The sequence below is a fragment of the Phasianus colchicus genome, chromosome 9, assembly GCF_987193195.1.
Source record: "Phasianus colchicus chromosome 9, bPhaCol1.hap1.1, whole genome shotgun sequence".
Classification (NCBI taxonomy): domain Eukaryota; kingdom Metazoa; phylum Chordata; class Aves; order Galliformes; family Phasianidae; genus Phasianus; species Phasianus colchicus.
Window position 1 is genome coordinate 27,106,763 of NC_143444.1, and position 20,244 is coordinate 27,127,006.

The following is a 20,244-nucleotide window of genomic DNA, read 5'->3' on the forward strand; positions in this document are numbered from 1 at the left end:
AAAAAACAACCAGGCAGCCGAGCTGCGGGACCCGGCTGGCTGGGCGCTCGCCGCCGGCACCCAGCGCCGCGATGGTGAGTGAGCGCGGCGGGGCTGAGGCGCTGCGGAGGGGAAGGGCCGGTGGCCGTCGGGCGGGAGGGCCGCTCCCGCCGCGGGCTGACAGGCGGGCGCTGAGGGGAGCGGGGGCCGCGATGGCGGCGCCGCCGGTCCCGCTCTGTCAGCGCGCGGGCGGTCGGGCGCCGTGAGGCGCGGTGCTCCGCCGCTGAGGGAACGCGCGCAGCGAGCCGGCCCCGCTGCCCTCGCCGTTGTGTAACGCGGCGGCTGCCGCCCTGCCGGTTATATAAAGGAGGTGGGGAGCCGGCCGTTCGGGGGCTGAGGAGAGGGGTGGTTGTTGCTCTCTCACGGAGCCGCCAGACGGGCAGAGCCCCTCGAGCGGCCGGCCCGGCGGGCAGGGCGGCATCCTACAGCCCGCTGCACCGCGGCACGACCGCCGACCGCCCTCCCGCTCGTGTCCCCGCGAGGTGCGGCCGGCCCAACAGCTGGCCTCGTTTGGATCTCCTAGTGAAGTTTTTCAGCTCTAAGGCCGTTTGCACCGCTGCGCTGTCAGCGGGCTGGGGCCGAGCCGTGCGGCTGTGCTGGGAGCTGACATGGAAGTCGGTGGCTGCAGCTCATGGCGGTTCTGTGCACCTGTGCTGGCGCTGAGCGTCGCCTCCACAGCTTGTTTGCTTCGGCAGCGTTTATTCACTGTGCCTTCTTTATCAGCAGCGTTCATTTATTTCCTCCCCATATGCTCTGTTGCAGCCTAATAGCTGCTGTTTTTCCCCCCCCCCCCTCCCCCCCCAGCATATTCTAGTAGCTGCTATCTTCAAATGGAGATGGTGCAGATATCTCTTAATGCAGATAGCCCCGGGGGTGCCCTGAAAGTGACATAATAGTTGCTTATTTCTGCTTGATGCTCCTCCCGATGCCTTCCTTGGCTGCCCCACGTTGTTTCCTTGCGGTTAAGCTAACCGCTCGGCTCCTCTCTCCACTCATTTCTAATTGATGGACCCATATCGGAAGTTCTTTATATTAATTTTCAAGTACGTGGCCTCACTGTATGGTTTTCATGTGGCACTATTTAATTTCGGGCCTCTTGTGGTTTCTGCTGACTGTATTGCTACCAACTCTAATCAGTGCGTTCCCACGTGTGCCAGAGTAATTAGTGAAAGTATTAAATGTGAGTTTTGTGCATAACGCTTCCTTGAGAGGTTAAACAATTGTCTACTTCTGTTTCGTTCTGTTAATTTCAGTAGGACGACTGTGACGCTTCTTTTTCATAGCGTAAATCCCTAAATCGCCTGCTTATTTTTTACTGCCCTCCCCTCCCTTAGTGCTCAAAACGATTCTGATGAACACCACAGAATTGTTATTTATTCATCATTTTAAGAAGGTTTGTTTTAGGGCTGAAGCCTAAGGCAGTGCCACCTTTTATTTCCCTGCTTACTTCTTGAGAGAAATAATTGCTACTGTTTGAAAAGTCCCTTGTGCTGCGTCCCTTCGTTGGGCTTCCAGGGAAGAAAAGCCAATGGAGCAGAGAGACCTCACACACCTGAGTCTTGTTATAGTGAGTCAGTAATTAGGTGTAGCAATTGGAGGGTACATCCTAGAAATAGTTCTCTTGGTGCTGAAGTTGGTGTCTGTCTTCCAAGGCTTTATACAGGTTTACTAAGGAAAAACTGATCAAAACTGCTTGGGGGTGGGGAGAAAGTGATTTGATTTTTATGAGTCTGAGACAAAGCTGGAAAGAACTGGATCTTTCAGGCTGGAGTTGGTAGGATCACAATCCCTATAGTGAAAAAGGCTCACACAGCAGTGGGGTTTAGTTTTCCTGCAAAGTTGGATTGCAATTACTGGTGGAAAACATCAGATAAACCTGCCTCTTTTTGTTCGTGTTATTTTTGTATAAACAGGTGGCTGCATGGTGATACCTTTCCAAAGGACCAGGTTTTGTTTGGATTCTCACACCCAGCATATTAATAAAGCCATAACGTTGGGTTTAAGGTTCTCGTTTGCTCTAGGTACTTTAGTGTGTCCCTTTAAACTCTTTCTTTTTGACTGCATTTTGAAATGCTGAGTAGGTATAGTCTGGCAATAACTGATGTTGATACGATGAGTTTTTAAAAGAACACACGAAGCATGGTGTTCCTGGTGAGAACCTTTCCAACCTGGGATGTGCTATGGGCCAAACAAGGTAACACCACACTGAGGCTGGGGCTGCATTTTAGCCCACTGAATTGGATTACTGCTGGGTGCTGGCAGCCACACAGAGTGTTCCCCTTCCTCTTTCCTTACCCTTTTAGTCTTTTTTTTTTTCCTTGCCTTCCTTTATAAAGCTGATCTTGGTGATATACAACACTTATATTTGTGTAGAATTAATCAAAATAAGCCTTAAAAAGCCTCTCCAGGATTATTCTGCTTAGAGATACTATTCCATTAACTAGCTGGTTTTAGATATGTCACATTACTTTTGTATATGCATGTTTTAGCAAACAAAGCACTATCCAGTAGTGCACAATCCTGTGCTTTGAGGATTGTTTTCTTTTTTTTTTTTTTTTTTTTGGTCTAATCAGTGAATTAGTTTGCTGAAATGAAAGAAATTGCTAGTTTTGGATGATTAAAGTGGCTATGAAAAAGTCAGACCTATATGATAAAAGTTTTACTGAAATGGTTCTGAATGATCTTTATGAAATAAATCCCGAGCTGAAGGTGACACACATTTATAGTGTTGCATTAAAGTACCAGAACCCGAAAGTGAAATGAACTGTACACATATACAACAACAAATATACAACAAGTACCAGGCCTTGTTCTCTAGCTGATGTGCAGAAGCATAACTAGAGAAAGGAAGCACTGAAGTCCTAACCCAGTAAGAGTTCAGGTACAGCTGTGGCCTCCTGAGCTCCTTAAGTGGGCAGTGTTCTCTTAAAGCAAGGAGAAGTTAAGAAAAGGAATGCTGCTGGTCACATGAGAGGTTTACAGGTAGCATTCAAGCTATTCTACTTCAGTAGCAGGAATTTGCTTTTATGGTTCTTGTCAAGATATCTTATTAGACATGGATGAAAGCGTTTCCTCTGTCTGTTACCTCCAGCGCCTCTGCTGAGTTTCTTCAGCCTTTCTGCAACAAACTGAAGAGAAGTCACAAACCTCTCCTGCAACTGCTAGAAGAGAAGTGAATAAAAATGGCACTGCTGTTCACAGGTGTCACTGAGCCCTGCCTGTGGACTGGGTCCCGTTATTGCCATAGAGAGGTACAGTGTGGCCTTCTGAAGCGCCTGTTTCATACAGAAGTTAAAGCGGTGTCTCTGGATTAGATTGGCCAGCTAGAGGTGCTGCTTGAAAAAATAGCTTTGTGAGTCATATGCTAGCAGCCTGTCTGCAGGGCTAAAAATTCTCATCAGAGTTTGTTCGCTGATGTATGAAAGTGTGTTAGCTCTTCTGGCACAAATTATGCAACAGTGCCAGAAGGGATGAACAGAGCCTGGATTCTGGCTTTTGTCATGTCTGAGGATCAAATTAGAAGCGCGAGGGCTAATGAGAGATGTGCCTGTCTTTGCTGCACTGAGAATAATTTTCGTATTCCTTTGAGTAAGGATTCTGATTTTCATTTGAATCTACAGCTGTCTTAAGCCTTGTATGCGTATTAATGTCAGGTTGAGAAAAACATTTTCCTCTTTTGTTTTCTCTTAATATTTAAAAATAACTGGTTGAATTTCTTTTGGGAAGTATTTCAGGTGTTTTTGCACGTTATAAGAAACAAAAGGCGTTAACGATTCCAGATTCTGTCCCTCCTCTTCATATCAGATCAAGGTGGGAGGCAGCCCAAATTGCTGTTTTCTGGTAATGCAGCGAGTCACATCACAAAATAACTCCTGTTTTTTCAACAGTAATATTTAATAATCAAGCTGAATAAAAATTAAGTGAGATCGAGTCAAAGGAGTTGGAAGTAGCATGTTGAATGCTGCAGAAGGAGTTTGTGTTTGAATGACTCGGAGTTTCCTGTTCCCAAACCTGTACTTAAGCCTTCAGGAGCTATTAAGCTGCACTCTCTCTTTGTTGACAGTGTATGATTCATTAAAGATAAGTGCTGTTCCATCTAACAGCGTGGTGCCTCCCAGCCTTTACATAGGTTCATGTTATTTTAGAAGATTTAGTTGTCATTTTCTTTATATTTCTTCTATGTAACTTTTGTATCTTTCTGTACTTGAATGGTGAGTGAGGATATTAGGCTAACGAAGCAACAGAACTAGAAAAGAAAGGTAAAATTATCTACAGATTTCAATGTAAGAAGCAAGCTGCCTTTTTTTTTTTTCCCCCCTAGCCCTACAGATGAGATGTGGCAACAGTTGATGCTGTTATTTTCAAAACTCCGGGGGAGTTTGTACCAGTCAGTCACTCAGCCCTCCTTTGTGCAGCCTGGGGATGATTCACAGTGCTGTGATTAATCTGCGAGACCGAAAACAGAAGGCTATTCTTAACACTGAATGAAAAAAGGGAAACTTAGAGGTGTTCAGATATCAATATGCAATCTCAGTCTCCGAAGGAAAGGTTGAAGTTCATGTTCCACCTTGTCCTCCCTACCCAGTGCTCTAGTGCTATAGAGGATTTCCAGGTCCTCAGCATGAAAAGGAGGAGGCTGGTATCTTTTATCAGAAGGAATACTGTAAGAATTGTTACCTCGTTGAGCACAGAATTTATTTATCTATTTATTTTTTAAATCCAAAGCTTTACCTGTCCTTTTTGGTATCAAAAATTCCTCCAAACTACACACGATTTATCTTTGTTTCTAATGTAAGTTGGTGGTCGACTTTGAATGTGTGCTGATTTAAATGGAAGTTTGAAAGAAATAATTATTTCAGTCAAATATATTCAGTCTATCTTGACCAATTCCCAGCAGATTTCATACACTCAAATTCTCTCATCAGAAATAAGGAGTGTTCTCTGTGAACGCCAGCAGGCAGACCAGGTGGGTTCTGAGAAATGCCCACTAGCTTGGCATTGTTTCTTGTGTGACCTGCATTACCAGCTTAGTGCTGCTCTTAGGGGCTTCTCATCTGTAATATTTGCTTGTTCAAGTGTAAGCAGAGCTAACAAAAATAATTAATTTCCCCACAACAAACGCGTGGAAGAATCACAGACTAAATCACCTCTTTCACTGTGTCTTGCATGTGACAGGAAGAAGCTTCTCCTTACTCCTTACTTGACATCTGCTTGAATTTCCTCACTGCTAACCTAGAGAAGTTCTGTACGGAAAGGCAAGATGGAACGCTGTGCTTGCAGGAGCCAGGGATGTTTCCTCAGGAAGTGGCTGATCGATTGCTGCAGACGATGGCGTTTCATGGTAAGAATAATTCTCTGTGGATCATCAGTGAGAGCACTTTACTGGGATGTGACAGTGCAGTTCTGGTGTGTTTTGTAGCAGAACATGTTGGAGCTACTTAAAATGCTTTCCTTAGTTACTGAGTAGAGAATTTTTGGCGTTTTGGCTGTGCCGTAAGTTCAGCTGGATGTCACACAGCCATACAGGGAGCTCTAAATAGAAAGGCCTTTGTTTCACATTTAGGATTATAATCAAATGTTCTTTTAAGTGATTGTTCTTTAATGGATCTTTCAATCACTTTTAAAAAGATTTAACTCAACTTTGAACGGTGCTCAAATATTGCAGTACTTCCTGCAGACCAATTAACTGAATTATGTTTTCTTTGCCATGTGTCCATGTAATTAAACTCCGAAATGACCTTTGTGATTTCTTCATTAAAATGGTTTCTCATTGATTTTTAGCACTTTTGCTGCAATGTAATTGTTTTCTAAAAGGTGTGTGGTGGTCTTATGTGTCAGGTACTGGCCTGTCTCAGGGCATTAGATGGGAAAGATACTGTCTTGTTTGCTTTCTTTAAGCATGACAAAGGAAAATGTTAAGCTTGTGCAAAAGCTTCATGGGATGAAAGCAGTGAATGTATGGATTACCCTAGAGAGGAGGCAGGATTCCCATTCCTTCAAATTTCCCTTAGAGATGAGGCAGACACAAGAAAATTGCTGTAAACAGAGTGAAGGCCCCCTCCTGTAGGTGCAGATTTGGCTGGCTGGCCGTGCAAATATTAGTGTTCTAGTTTCCCCCAGTTGTTTCCAGTCTGATATAAGAGAAGAGATTGTCCCAGAAATATGCAAATACAAAAAACCTCAATTTTCAACATGCATTACTTTCTGTTAAGTAATGGTTTAGAGTAGTCTTGAGAAATCCAACTCAAAGAACAGAAATGAACTGCCAGTGCTGACAATGATGAGGGCAGCCCCAGCCTCAGAAACATCACAGACACTGTGTCGGAGTGCAGGAAGGCCAAAAAAAAACCACGTTGCCAGATGAACAGGGTTAGCTAAGGTAGGCCAGCCAGGGAGCTCAACTTGATCCTTCATTTAAGAAGTTAGCAAAAATTACTAAGTAGTTACGTTTTAGTTATGTTTGAACCAAGCTATTACACTATATTTATTTCCTGAACAGCAGTTGCCTCATATTATATCTTTCCTTTTTGTGCAAGGGAGGCATTCCTCAGCTACCTGATCAGAAATATGAGTTGTTTGTTGTTTAGAAAGATCTGCAGATCTTAAATTCATATTAATCTTCCTTACAGAGGCAGTTACTAGCCCAGGACTTAAATCTAGACAAACTGTAGTGTGTTAATTATGTTTTTATTCACATATATTGTGTTTTTAGTTTCTTTGCTGTCTTCATTATGCTTGAAGATACAAAACAGGGACACTGACATTTACAACTCTCGAGAGCAAAACTAGAAGGAAAGACTTCCTACTGCATTTATATGTATGCTTGTGTACCCATACCCACCTCATATGGTTGTTTATAAAACAGTAATTGATCTGTTGATGACACAAATAAAGTATGTTGGTGTTTCCAATATGTTTTGGATAATCCTGTGCATGAAACTAATCTTTTCAGCTCGTGTTTTGTCAGTATTCTGCAGGAAAAGACGTTCGTCTTTTTGCTTTGTAGCAAAATTATAAGATGAGTGCATAATAATCTCCAGCAAGACCGCTGTATTTCCTTTTTTCGCTGCTATCTTTCTCTCCTTCCCACTTTTTACTTACCCTTCTGCTTCTTTTCTTTGAAACACTTTTTAGGTTTCTTTCTCACACGTAGCTTGTTTCTGAGCAACACTCCTACCTTCTTCATGAAGGATCTGTGAAATAACTTAACTGGCTTATATAGAGTATTGATCCAGCTTACGAATTCACTTGAATGCTTCGGTATTCAGTTGGGTTAAAGCAAGATGCAGGTGGATTGTTAATTGCTGGTGCTATGTTGAGGTTAACAGAACTGTGTCTAGGGAATAAAATCTTCAAGGAACGTTGAAATTTTGTTTCTATCCAGTTCTAGTGAGAAAAGCCAAAACCAGCAGGCTGTAGTCTGAATGTTTTCAAATTATACCTATGTCTTATTTTGCTGTATGTTCCACCTTCTGAACAAAACATGTATTGTGAATGTACTGCATCTTAATTTCACTGTCCTATTCTTTAACACGAGATTATCCAAAAGTGCATTCATAATCTTCAAAGCAAAACTTCAAAAGCTTGTGAGATCAGGAGCACAGTGGTCCAAGGTGTGCTATTTAGCAATGAATTCTCTTTGTTAGCACTTCTTTCTTGTTTTCCTTTGGGCTCTCAAAAGAGAAGTGTTGTTTTAGAAGACTAGAACCAAACACTAATGCTGTTTTCCAACAGGGCTTCTGAATGATGGCACCGTGGGCATCTTCCGAGGCAATCAGATGCGTTTGAAACGAGCTTGCATCCGGAAAGCAAAGATCTCTGCTGTGGCCTTCCGGAAAGCATTCTGCCATCACAAGCTAGTAGAACTTGATGCTACTGGGGTGAATGCAGATATAACAATCACAGACATTATAAGTGGGCTTGGCAGCAATAAATGGATCCAACAAAACCTTCAATGCCTTGTGCTGAACTCGCTGACTCTTTCTTTGGAAGACCCCTATGAGAGGTGCTTCAGCCAGCTGTCTGGGCTTCGTGCACTAAGTATTACCAATGTTCTCTTCTACAACGAGGACCTGGCAGATGTTGCTTCGCTCCCTAGGTTAGAAAGCCTGGATATATCAAACACCTCTGTTACTGACATAACAGCACTTCTCACCTGCAAAGACCGCCTGAAATCTTTGACCATGCACCACCTGAAATGCTTGAAAATGACCACAACGCAGATTCTGGATGTTATAAGAGAGCTAAAATATCTGAATCACCTTGATATTTCAGATGACAAACAGTTCACGTCAGACATAGCACTTCGTTTACTGGAGCAGAAAGATATTTTGCCAAACCTCGTGTCTCTGGACATTTCTGGAAGGAAGCATGTCACAGATAAGGCTGTAGAAGCATTTATCCAGCAACGGCCAAGCATGCAGTTTGTAGGATTGCTAGCTACTGATGCCGGCTACTCAGAATTCCTAACAGGAGAAGGAAACCTAAAGGTTAAGTGGGGGAATTTGTTAGAAAAGTGAAAATGTTCAGGAAATACAGATCTAATCGTTTGTAACAAATGCATGTGGGTGTTTGAGGAGGAGGATGTAGGTTCCTTTTTTAACTGTGAATTTTGTTACTGACTTCAAATTCCTACTTAATTCTGGCATAGAAACTTCTAGATGTAAATAATATCATTGTAAAAATATAACGTATGTATATTTACATCTATTTTTCTGTGCCTTTTCAGTGAGCCTCAAGTTCTGATTTAATACACTGGGTCTAGGAGAGCTGAACTTGATCTAGTGTGAAATAATTTACTGACATAATATTCTTCTGCTTCCAGCACGGTGTGTAGCACAAAGCAGCAAAGTGTTAGAGGTTGAGGTATGGTTTGCATCAGCTTTGAGCAGTTAATGATTAACACAGCTGATGATAAAATTTAATAACTGAGCTACTGTTGTGTTCCATCATGATTTGTAATTTCCTCATTGTAATTCTTCTGCCTACCTTGAAAGGTCCTTTTGGAGGTCTTGAAAGGAAACTATGGAGGGGATGAGGAAGGTTTTGCGTAATGTGGCCAAATATCTCCTGTGCAAATTGTGTTTTATACTTCAGTTTAAAAATTTAAAATACCTTCTCATTGCAGCTATGGCAATTATTTAATGACAATTTTCACCTTGAACTTCTGACAGTTGGTAATGGCTGAGTCTCTCAAGTACCAAGTTGTTAAAGCTGTGTTAATATGTATGAGTGTTGAAACAGTGCTGGAGAAAGCAAGTTCCCCTTTGATGTGATCAATGTATGGCATCAGGGAAAGACAGCTCACATTTGGTATAGAACAGTTCAGTATAATCCTTGCTGTTAAGAATATATGCTTCATAGCATTGACTGCTATGCAAAGGCAGTCTTTGTTTGTTTGAGGTGACCTGGAATTCATTAGTGACTGTACTGAACTATTCAGCTGCTCTGTTTAGACACTACTAAATAATAAACAGAACACAGCTCTCATGGAGACAGCATGAGTAAAATATCATTAGCTTAATAACAGTCCTGTGAAATATGATTATAGAAAATTCTTATAAGATTAAACACTAGACAAACATAGTAGTTGAAACCATGAAGCCACATGGAAGTTTGTCCTATAGTGTATGGTTGTCTGCAAAGCATGTCAGTAAATACGATTGCTCTGTTTTAATCAGCAGAGAGCATAAAATCCAAGTTGGTATTTCTGTCAAGGCTGTGATATCTTCCTGGTCTAGCAAGTTTGGAAAAAATTGGCTTACTGCAATGCAGAATGCATGAAATGTGTCACTTCCATCTATGAATGTTTGCTTTTCCTTGTGTGACAAATTAGGTAAAACAAGTTCTGCATGCTTCCCTGAGAGTATTTAAAAAGGTGTTTGCAGCAACAATTCTTTAAGTAGCAGGGCTGAAGAACAAACCACCTATAACAATGCAACTGCAGATATGAAGTAGGCAAAATACAGTAAAATGGAAGGTGGGGAAGGTTGGGAAGTGGAAAAAAATTGCAGTTAATTGCTGATTTAATAGTTTAAAGAGTATTAAAGGTGAAGCTGGTGTTAGTCAACAGCTCATATCTTCCAATGCTCCCTTCACCTAAAGCAGTTCATTGTTAGTTTTCACATGTATTTCAGGGCTGGTTTTGAGGATGATTCCTTTTGCAGTCAGTATGGTTGTGTTCTTTAATACAGTGCTGGAAAGCTATTGCTACAGATTGAGTTTAGAGGAAACCTGCTGCAGACATAAAAAGGAAATATTGTTTTGTTGGCAGTGCTAGAACCACAAACCAAAAATATCAGCCAAAATATCATATTTGTCAGCTTAGCAGAGGAATTTCATAGAGCATGTAGTTATGTATACTGCTCTTAAGCATTTGACGTATTGTAAGCAGTTTCTGTTAGTTATAAAGTGCTATTTTTAAGTAGCTGTTTCATGTAGCTGAGCTTATAGAGATGACCAAAGCCTAATTTTGGCTCATGAAGTGAATTTTTATGTAGGGTGTTTGTAGATGTAGTTCCAGATGAAGATGGGCAGCTAACATAACTATCTGCTTACTGAAGACTTTGGCTTAAATATTAGTGTATTTGAAACTGCAGGTTTGCAACTTTATGAATGAAATTCTTAAAATAAATGATGATGTCCTGAACTAAAGATTATTTCTCTGCTCACAGGTATCAGGAGAAGCAAATGAAACTCAGATTTCTGAAGCCCTGAAACGTTACAGTGAACGGGCCTTCTTTGTGAGGGAAGCACTCTTTCACTTGTTCAGCTTGACACATGTAATGGAAAAAACGAAGCCTGAAATTTTGAAGGTAAAATAATACAGTTTTGATGAGAAAGTCTTGTGTCATTCCTTAAGGAATTTTAAGGAGGCCTTCTTTAGATTAAAATTCTATAATGGATTAAAATTAACGATGTTTTAAGTATGGAGATGTGGATGAATGCTCCATTAGCATTTTATATTAACTAAAATTGATTTGGACTAACTTGGTAATGTCCAAATTTAGTAGCACCTATGTTATTTTTCCATGTAATTTTGAATGGAGTTTTTTACAGGTGCAAAGTTATGTCCTTAAATTCAGTCTGTATTAGGTCAAATCATATTTATATATTTGGCTCTAACTAGTGGCAGTTCCTAGGAATGTTCCTTAACACCCATTCTAAGAATTGGCTTTTCATTGTTAGAACACCAGAGATGGTTTAATTTCTACTGTGGTCGTAAAGAGAAGCATCAGTGAAATAGGCTTATTCCCTCTTCCCCCCCCCCCCCCCCCCCCCCTCCCCATCTTCTTTCAAGTAAAACAAATGGCTTTGATCTTCTTGGCTTCATTATCAAAAAGATTTTAACAATCAGTGATAAACAAGAATACTTCCTTAACAGACGTCATAGTCAATATACATAGCCAAAAACATACTTTGGGAAAAAGCTGTGAAAAATGTAGGTCTTTTGCTGTATTTGAAGGTCTCATCTCCTTTGAGAGGCTGCAGCAAAAACAGCACAAAAAGAGATGGAGAAACAGGAGTTGCCAGTTTTGAATCTCAGAGCAGAGGGAAATATTCTTTCTGAGAATTAAAATCACACCATATGGATTTTTCACTTAAGAGAAAAGGAGGTTATGATTCTATGAGGCAGGTTCTGGGTGCTGCTGAGTCACTGCAGCAGGAGTGGATTGTTCATGGGATATGTGCACAAGTGCATGTGTGTGTAATGTGGGCAAAACTCTTGCATTTCAGCTTGTGGTTATTGGAATGAGAAATCATCCCCTGAATTTGCCAGTGCAGTTGGCAGCAAGTGCATGTGTCTTCAACCTAACCAAGCAAGATTTAGCAGCAGGCATGCCTGTGAGACTGCTGGCTGATGTCACTCACTTGCTCCTGAAAGCCATGGAACATTTCCCAAATCATCAACAGGTAAAAGATGACATTTCTTTGTTGTCTACTGGTTTCTTTTTCTCGTGGACCTCATGAAATGTTTCCCCAGCTCTCGTTACTTCAAGAGCAGCTGTAAGCAAGTACTTGCACAGATGCATTTGTGCAAGATTTAAGTAAATTCTACTTCCTTTTTTACTTCCTCTTTACAGGACTGTAGTTGATAGAATCAACATTAACCATAATATGGCTTCTAATAGAGACTTGTAGAGGCTTTATGAAAAGTTTGATTTACTTGGTCAGTGTTGAATGATGTGGTGTAATTCTGGACAAGTGTCACTATTGAAAATATCCATTTTTAAGGTTGAATATTAGGAGTTAAATGGGCTTTAATTTTCTGTTTTGCATAGAGTTTCCTTAGATTTCTATCTATAGCTGTAGCTATACTTCTAGATATATGTCCTAACAAATGTTCTGGTCAGTGTCTAAAAGTGTCATGTGTGATTTTGTGTGTATGTGTCTGGTAATTATATGAAAAATTTAAACAACCAAGCCAGAGTTCTGTGGCATCCTCTCAGGCAAAATGGTATTTGACCAATACTGGGGGAATAATAGGAATAATTTTACTGTAATGCTCCTTTTTTTTTTTTCTTTTTTTTGAGTTTCAATCATTTTCAGTGCAGTCTTTGGAAATATATTTAAGGATTCGTAGCAAGAAAGTATTCTGAAATATGTGCATCTCTGAAATCTTTCTTTTTAATTTCTCATAGCTGCAAAAGAATTGTCTTCTTTCTCTATGCAGTGACAGAATACTTCAGGATGTTCCATTTAACAGGCAAGTTTTATGTCAGTTAAAATGAGCTGTAGCACTGCAGACAACTTTTCTCTTGCTGAGTACTGAAATGAGCTTATGATTTATTGATCTTTGGAAAATCATGGCTACTCTAAAGACTTGATTCACTGGGTTTCTGGCTGCAGTTTGTTCAATTTCTATCATTCCAATGTGCTCATTTGTGTGGCCTGTGGTATATTGGGCCCTTAATTCACAATTGCTTTGAATTATGATCTGAAAAATCCTTTAGTATGCATTCTTGATTTCACCTGGCTGGGTCAACCTCTATTCTTTTGTAAAAGGAGTCAAATTTCTCTGGGGGGCAGTGGGATTGTGTTTTGCACAGAATTTCTACTTGAATGTTTTGCTTAAAGGCTTCTGAAGCATAACGATCTGCTGTTTCAGAAGATCACGTCAAGTTTTTCTTCCTTTGGAAGCAATTACTGTGCACTTTGATATATGTAATTAGTAAGAGGTCCTAAGCAAAGAACTTAAAGTTGACTGAGGTTCATGCAATACCTGTAATTTCCCAGTTCATTTGGATTTTTTTTGGTACAAGGCACACTTCTGTTTGTTTCTCATTTCATGCATTTCTATCTGAAGGGTCTTCTGTGTGCATCTTTTTTTGATTCAGGCTTATGTGACTTGTGAAAACTAAACTTACTGTTAACTTTCAGGTTTGAAGCAGCCAAACTTGTTATGCAGTGGCTGTGTAATCATGAAGATCAAAACATGCAAAGGATGGCTGTAGCCATAATTTCCATTCTTGCTGCGAAGGTACAAAATTAAAACTTTGATATAATCAATTAGATAGTATTTCTAAAGTCTTTAAAAAATGCTGATTATAGTTTTGTTTATTTACAGCTTTCGACGGAGCAAACTGCTCAGCTTGGTGCAGAGCTCTTCATTGTTAGGGTATGTCAGATGCTTTCTTGACAGTCAAAAATACCAACTCCTCAAGCTATTCATGCAAACAGTATTTCTAAAGATATAATACAAAAATAAGGAGAGAGAATTCTAAGAATGCATTAGCCTGTATTCATTTGAAAGTTCTTTTGAACAACAAAGCCTGGAGAATTTGCTAGAGGTGAAAAGAAACTTAAGTGGGAAAAGCTTGACAAAATTTAATACAAAGTAAAATAGCAAGAGATTATTGATTTGAAATTCTTTCTATAAGACTAAAGATGCTTAAAAAGAGAATATTTGAATTAAATTGTTAGTGCTGTCAATGCTCGTGTGGTTCCCAGAGTTATGTGGATGGCTTTGTGCCAGCAGTAATGGTACTGTGCATATAATTATGGTGGAAACAAACAAATTCCTCTGGCAGGTGACAGTGTTGAAAGCTGGGAACAAAACACTTAGTAGTATGTTTTGGGGGGTAAAGTTTGCCCCAAAACATTTAGGTCTTTATTCTGCTTATAAATGATAGTCTGCATTACCTGAGTCTATGGAAAAAACAAGCAAAGGAACAGATAGGTTTTTAGATATGCAATCATAATTAGTATTTTTTTTTTCCAGCAACTACTACAAATAGTTAAACAGAAAACAAATCAGAATCTTGTAGATACAACCCTCAAGTTCACATTGAGTGCACTTTGGAACCTCACTGATGAATCACCAACAACATGTCGGCACTTCATTGAAAATCAAGGTCTTGAACTTTTCATGAGGGTTTTAGAGGTGAGGAGTACAGTTTGTGTTATGGATTGTCAACCTAAGTTTATAATTAACACTGTAAACAGTTACATATAATTTCTTTTTTTTCCACAGTCTTTTCCATCAGAATCATCCATTCAACAGAAGGTTCTTGGACTTCTGGTGAGATGAACAAAAATGTCTGAAATCTGTGTTGTTAAAAATCCATCTTTATTCCATGTTAATTTGAAGAAGTGTTGAGTATTTTTACATTCTTCTTTAATTTTTATAATGTTCCTCACTCACAACTGACGTTTTTTCAGATTATTTTGTCAGTTCTCCAAAGGCACTAATCTTATTGAAATCGATGGTTACAGTAAACAAGAAGAGCTTTTCAGAAAGGGCAGAGAGTCAGGCTTCAGATTAATCTAAATGCAAAAAGTACTTGAAAATCAGTGGAATTCAGAACTGCGCACTGGTGAGATTCAATGAGATTGATTGTGTTTTGGAAATATAAAAACTAGCTTATGAATTTGTGTTATCTACGTGCTGTGGGTCAGAATTACTTATGATAAAGCCTCTATTTTAAGGTGAATTTCTGTATTAAAAAGGAAAAGTTTTCAGTATTTGATATGTGATTATCATCTTGGTATTTATACGTGTTTAATTGCACAGCAGTGTAGTTCATACACAATGTTCATTTTCCTTTGATCCTATTATTTCTATTGATGTTTTGGTTTTTTCTCTCTCTTCCTCTCCCCTCTAGAATAACATAGCAGAAGTTAAAGAACTCCATTCTGAATTAATGTGGAAGGACTTTATAGACCACATCAGTAAATTATTGCACAGCGTGGAGGTGGAAGTCAGCTATTTTGCAGCAGGGATTATTGCACATTTAATATCTCGAGGAGAACAGGCCTGGACATTAAGTCGCAGCCAGAGAACGTCTCTCCTTGAACAGCTGGTACTGAAATGATGATGTACTTTATCATGCTCTTCAATTTTCGTATGTTTGTATTTAAGATTGAGTATTCTTTGTTCTGTATTTTGCAGCATTCTGCCATTTTGAACTGGCCAACTCCAGAATGTGAGATGGTGGCTTACAGGTAACTATTGCCTCGATTTAGAGTTTGGAAAATACAGTAGAACTGAACTAAATTTAAAACTTGTTCCTGAAGCAGAGTAAGCGGTCAGCCTGACATGGTTTTGTCCATTGAAAAAAACACCTATCAACTTAAAATACACAGCATGCTGATTTTCCCTTTGTGATCAAAGAAGGGTAGGGGCTCCTGTAAAAGGTAAACGTGATGTTTTTCTGACTGCCTTTCAGTTATTCAGGTCCATTGCATTCCACTTGAACGCAAAGGTTAACCAGTAAGGTTACACTGGTGAGGAGAAGGTTAGCATCATCTGCCCTAAATAAAGGGGCTTGAAGCCATAGAACCATAAAATCACCAAGGTTGGAGAAGACCTCTAACTTCATCTAGTCCAACTATTCACCTATCACCAATATTTCCCACTAAACCATGTCCCTCTGTACCACATCTAAATGATTCCTGAACACATCCAGAGATGGTGACTCTCCCACCTCCCTGGGCAGCCTATTTCAGCACCTGACCATTCTCTCAGAGGAGTATTTCCTAACATCCAACCTGAATCTCCCATGGCACAAAGTGAGGCCATTCCTTCTAGTCCTACTGCTAGCTGTATAAAGTACAATTGGATAATTACTGTCCGCTTAATCTTTATTTCCACTGTTTACTCCTATTTTTAAGGAGTAAGAATCATCAAAATGCAGTGGCAAAAATAAACTGTGTATCCACTATATATATTTTTGCTAGTTATTGCCTTAAATGTTAAAAGACAGTCACTGCATTTAAAACTCCAAGTTTTTCCAAACTCTTTCCCAGTTAAACCAGCTGGTGAGTAGGCAATGTTATGATCTCTGAAGGGATAGCTAATAACAAAGTAATGTGATCATTTGTCTCTTTTCTAATAGGTCTTTCAATCCATTTTTTCCACTACTTGGCTGTTTCATGACACCAGGTGTCCAGTTATGGGCAGTGTGGGCCATGCAGCATGTCTGCAGCAAAAATCGTATGTATTAAGATAAAATTACCCATACAGCTTTTATTCCTTAGCATACTATTCACTAGCATGAAGTGGGAATAATAAGAATTTCTATGGTTTTCATTTCTGGTACTTTGGAGAAACTGCATTGAGGCTTACACAAAATGAGGCAGGAAAGGAGTAATAAAAAGCTCTCTACATCTTCTTTATTTACCAGAATTTTACTGTTTGCACAATATTAATTTCAAAACGTATACATGTGTTAAGATTACCTACATTTGCAGCTGGCACAGGCGTTTTTGTTCAGAAATGTTAATATTAGTAAAAGGCAACAAACTCCTTTCAAATTAAAGGAGAGCAAGGATTACAGCAGGTAGCTGTCTTACTATCAGACCTTACAGATAGTTACAGCTACCTGCTGTAATCCTTGCTCTCCTTTAATTTGAAAGGAGTTTGTTGCCTTTTTTCTTACTTACCTTTTGCAATAACGTGCTCCTATATGAAAGGCACTTTCTCAATCTATTTTTCCCATCTGCAAAATGAGAATACCAGCATCTTCTTTGTAAAATGCCTTGAGAGCATGTAATGAAATGCACAAATGTTGAGGTAGGAAGTAAGTCCCCTGAGCATACCTAAATGTAAGAGCTGACAAACCTTCCTGGCTTTTTTAATGATTTTTTTTTTAAATAAAATATTTTCTGACAAAGTTGTAGTGGTCAGACTCTGGGTAACAGGTTTTTCATGAAGACCACCTAATTTGGTGTTAGTGAAATTAAAACAAGCTTTTTTCCCCTGTTTGTGCCTCAACCTTGTTAATTCAGAGTACAGTCTTATTTGTTCTATTTATTTTTTAGTGTTTATTTTGTGCTGCCTAACCTCTGAGCTTTCAGCATGCTGCAGAGGTTTGTCCTGACAGTGAGTAACTGCACTGTGGAATGCAGAGGCTGTGAATAACTGGATAACATTCACCTAATTTGAGTATAGTAGAGTCTTAATTTTTATCTGTGTATCTACTAGATATCTATATTTATGTCCTGAAGTTTAATTCTGATGGCAGCTGGTGCCAGAAGCTTTTACAGAAAGTTGCAGAGAAACAAAATGCTCGGTAGCAAATGTAATAATGTGCTCAGGGGAAGAATGTATTTAATTCTGAAATATGGAGTGTTTTATGGGAGAAAAAATCTCAAGCTTTTGATACTTGGCACTAAAAAGACTTTATCTCTTGGAGAGAAGATGCATTATATTGTTGTCACCTTCTTACAAAAGGATAAAAAATGGTCTGGATTTAATAGCATTGATTTTTCTTTTGTTTTTCCTCTCCTTTTGCTGTTTCGTGATGCTGTAGCCACCTCAGTGAGCTAACTTACCTAAAATAGCAGTAGCACTGCAGTAAATGTGATCCCTGCAGAAATGTTTAATGTCAGGATTTAAACAACTCAGGTGGTGCTTCACTGAGATGAACAGTGCAACTGGGTGCATCTGACATAATGCTCTGTGGATTGCATTACAGTCATTCTGACCTTGTTGGAGCAACCTCTGAAGCTTGTATGTTAGGTTATGAGTGTGGCTCTTCGTATAGCTGATCTCTCCATGTAGTAACACTGGAATTGATGCAGACTTCTTAAAAGCTATAATGAAATTGAAAGATAAGTGTAAATTTATTCTGAAAAGATCTTCCCAGCAACTAGTTATCCTAGCAAATAGTTAAGCTATGTCCCATGTACCAGTCAGCTTAAGCAGCATTTGGCAAAATGTTTTCTAGAGAACTCTTTCCTCTTCACTTTCCAAGCCTGTATGATTGACATGGTACATGTGGTACCATTTTTTGTTAACTATTCTAAATCAAAGTCTTTCTTAAAGAAGATAGCTTTATTTGGGGACTCAGAGAGACTATACTTCCGCTTCTCTTTTCTTAAAACTTATATATGTGCACTTAAAATGCTGTGAGGGAGAGAGAATACTGTGTATGTTACAAGGAACTTTCCAGACAGTTAGCTAAGACAGACATGAAAACAGATAAAGTCTGCATCCTGTCAAAATAACTCTGTTGTCCTGTTGTCACCCATCAAAGTACAAATGCACTTCAGTAGGAACTTGTGGAAGTGTCCTAAATGCTGCCTGGATTGGGAGATGAAAGTGAATTTCAAGCATTGTTTACAGTAACTGTTATTTCTACCCTAGATAACTTATTTCTTTTTTTATGACAGCTGCCAGGTACTGTAGCATGTTAATTGAAGAGGGTGGCTTACAGCACTTGTACAACATTAAGGAAAATGTCCAGACTGATCCACATGTCCAGAGGATTGCTATTGCCATCCTGGATAGTTTGGAAAAGCACATTATGCGTCATGGGAGGCCACCTCCATGTAGAAAACAGCAACAAAATAAACCAAACTGAGAGCTGCAGGTATAAGAGTGTAAAGTATTGTCTCTGTAATATTCCCTTCTGATGTGTGTGTAGTTGGAGTAATATGTAATATAGTGGTCACCATTAAAGTGATTTGCCTATAATTGTGGTACCCAGAACCATGTATGGTAACCTTTGGTGAATGTCAACTTTAATGGCAACCGCGTATGCAACTTGTAAAGGGTCGCTGCTTGAGCTGGTCATACCTGTAGGATTACTGCTGTCTACAAAGAAACTGGACTTGCACAGATGAATATGCACATCTGAGAAGGAAAAAACCTAACAATTCTAAGAACACCTTGGTTTTTGACTTCTGGGACAGAAAATTATTTCATCCCTATGATTGCTGTTTATAAAAACTGTTTACCAGACTGGTGTTTGAGTTAGAACTGTGCGTGGTTGTGGTCTTCAACACTTTGACAGATTTAAACAAAAGTTCCTGCATGCAAGTTACAAACAAGACTTGTATCTAAGGCGACCAAAATGTCCATCTTCTCATAACCCTTCTGAACATGAGGACTTCAGCCTCCTTTTTCTTTTGCCTGCCAGCTGTGTTCTTTTGTTTTCCTTGCTGCTCAGCCTATGCCTTTTTGAAATTCAGCTCTCCTGAGTCCTCTGTACTCTCAGTAAGGTTGGGATCAGCACTGTGTCAGGGAAAATGGAAACTTGCTAAAATAAAGCAATAGAAACAAGTTCAATAGGAGACACTAAAAGAATGAGCTAAGCTTGAGATTTTAAACTGGATAGCACGAAGGGGATTTTGCTGTTTGACTACTTTTGGTTGTGTGTGGGATCTTTCTTCTCTGTTTGGAAAAACTGATAGGGAAAGAGAAGGCTCGTTAGAGTGAAATGTTCTCATCCTGAAAGGGATTGCATGTCTTAACAGGAGGCCTGGGATGTTTGGTCACCTTATTTATAAGAGACTAATGATTGTTTTCTGTAAATACTCTGTTAGTATTGTGCAGTGAATTATATTTCCAAGTCACCACAGTGCAAAATATCATCCAGTGTTCTGTGTAAAACCCATGTCGATTGCATTGTTTTGTGAGGTGTGAAATTTACATAAAGATGCTTATTGTAACAACTTATTTCTTCCTTGGCTACCTGTGGGTTTCAAATGATGTGTTGAATGAAACATATTGCACAGCATATGGATGCCTGATAAAATACAAGTGATGAAAGCAAACTGCATGTTGATTCAAACTCACTTTTATTTCAAGAATTGTTTCTGTTTGGTTGGTTAGTCTCCATGTTTCCACAGGAACTGACTGATATTCTTAGACTGTTTTGTAAATATATTGGTACTTCAGTTAAAAAAAAAAACTTATGTTTGATAGTTTACGAGCAGGGATGACTACTTCAGGATGATCATATTTTACTATTTTGAACT

General features: G+C 39.4%; 1 protein-coding gene across 4 annotated transcripts; it reads left to right on the plus strand.

The window, feature by feature from the left end:
- The first annotated feature begins 85 nt into the window (after window positions 1–85).
- LOC116234788 (protein zyg-11 homolog B) lies at window positions 86–19,942 on the plus strand. Of its 4 annotated transcripts, none has more exons than XM_031602581.2 (14): window positions 86–349; window positions 5,215–5,380; window positions 7,774–8,528; window positions 10,713–10,853; window positions 11,776–11,952; window positions 12,681–12,745; window positions 13,420–13,519; window positions 13,607–13,657; window positions 14,261–14,422; window positions 14,513–14,560; window positions 15,144–15,341; window positions 15,431–15,483; window positions 16,377–16,474; window positions 18,655–19,942. In XM_031602581.2, the coding sequence occupies exons 2-14, from the start codon at window positions 5,329–5,331 to the stop codon at window positions 18,843–18,845; spliced, it is 2,091 nt and encodes a 696-aa protein (XP_031458441.1). In that variant the 5' UTR covers window positions 86–349; window positions 5,215–5,328; the 3' UTR covers window positions 18,846–19,942. The 4 variants fall into 4 exon arrangements, with proteins under 4 accessions (XP_031458441.1, XP_031458429.1, XP_090002805.1 ...); XM_031602569.2 differs by lacking the exon at window positions 86–349 and adding an exon at window positions 896–3,290; XM_090146679.1 differs by lacking the exon at window positions 86–349 and adding an exon at window positions 3,773–4,702.
- The last annotated feature ends 302 nt before the right edge of the window (window positions 19,943–20,244 follow it).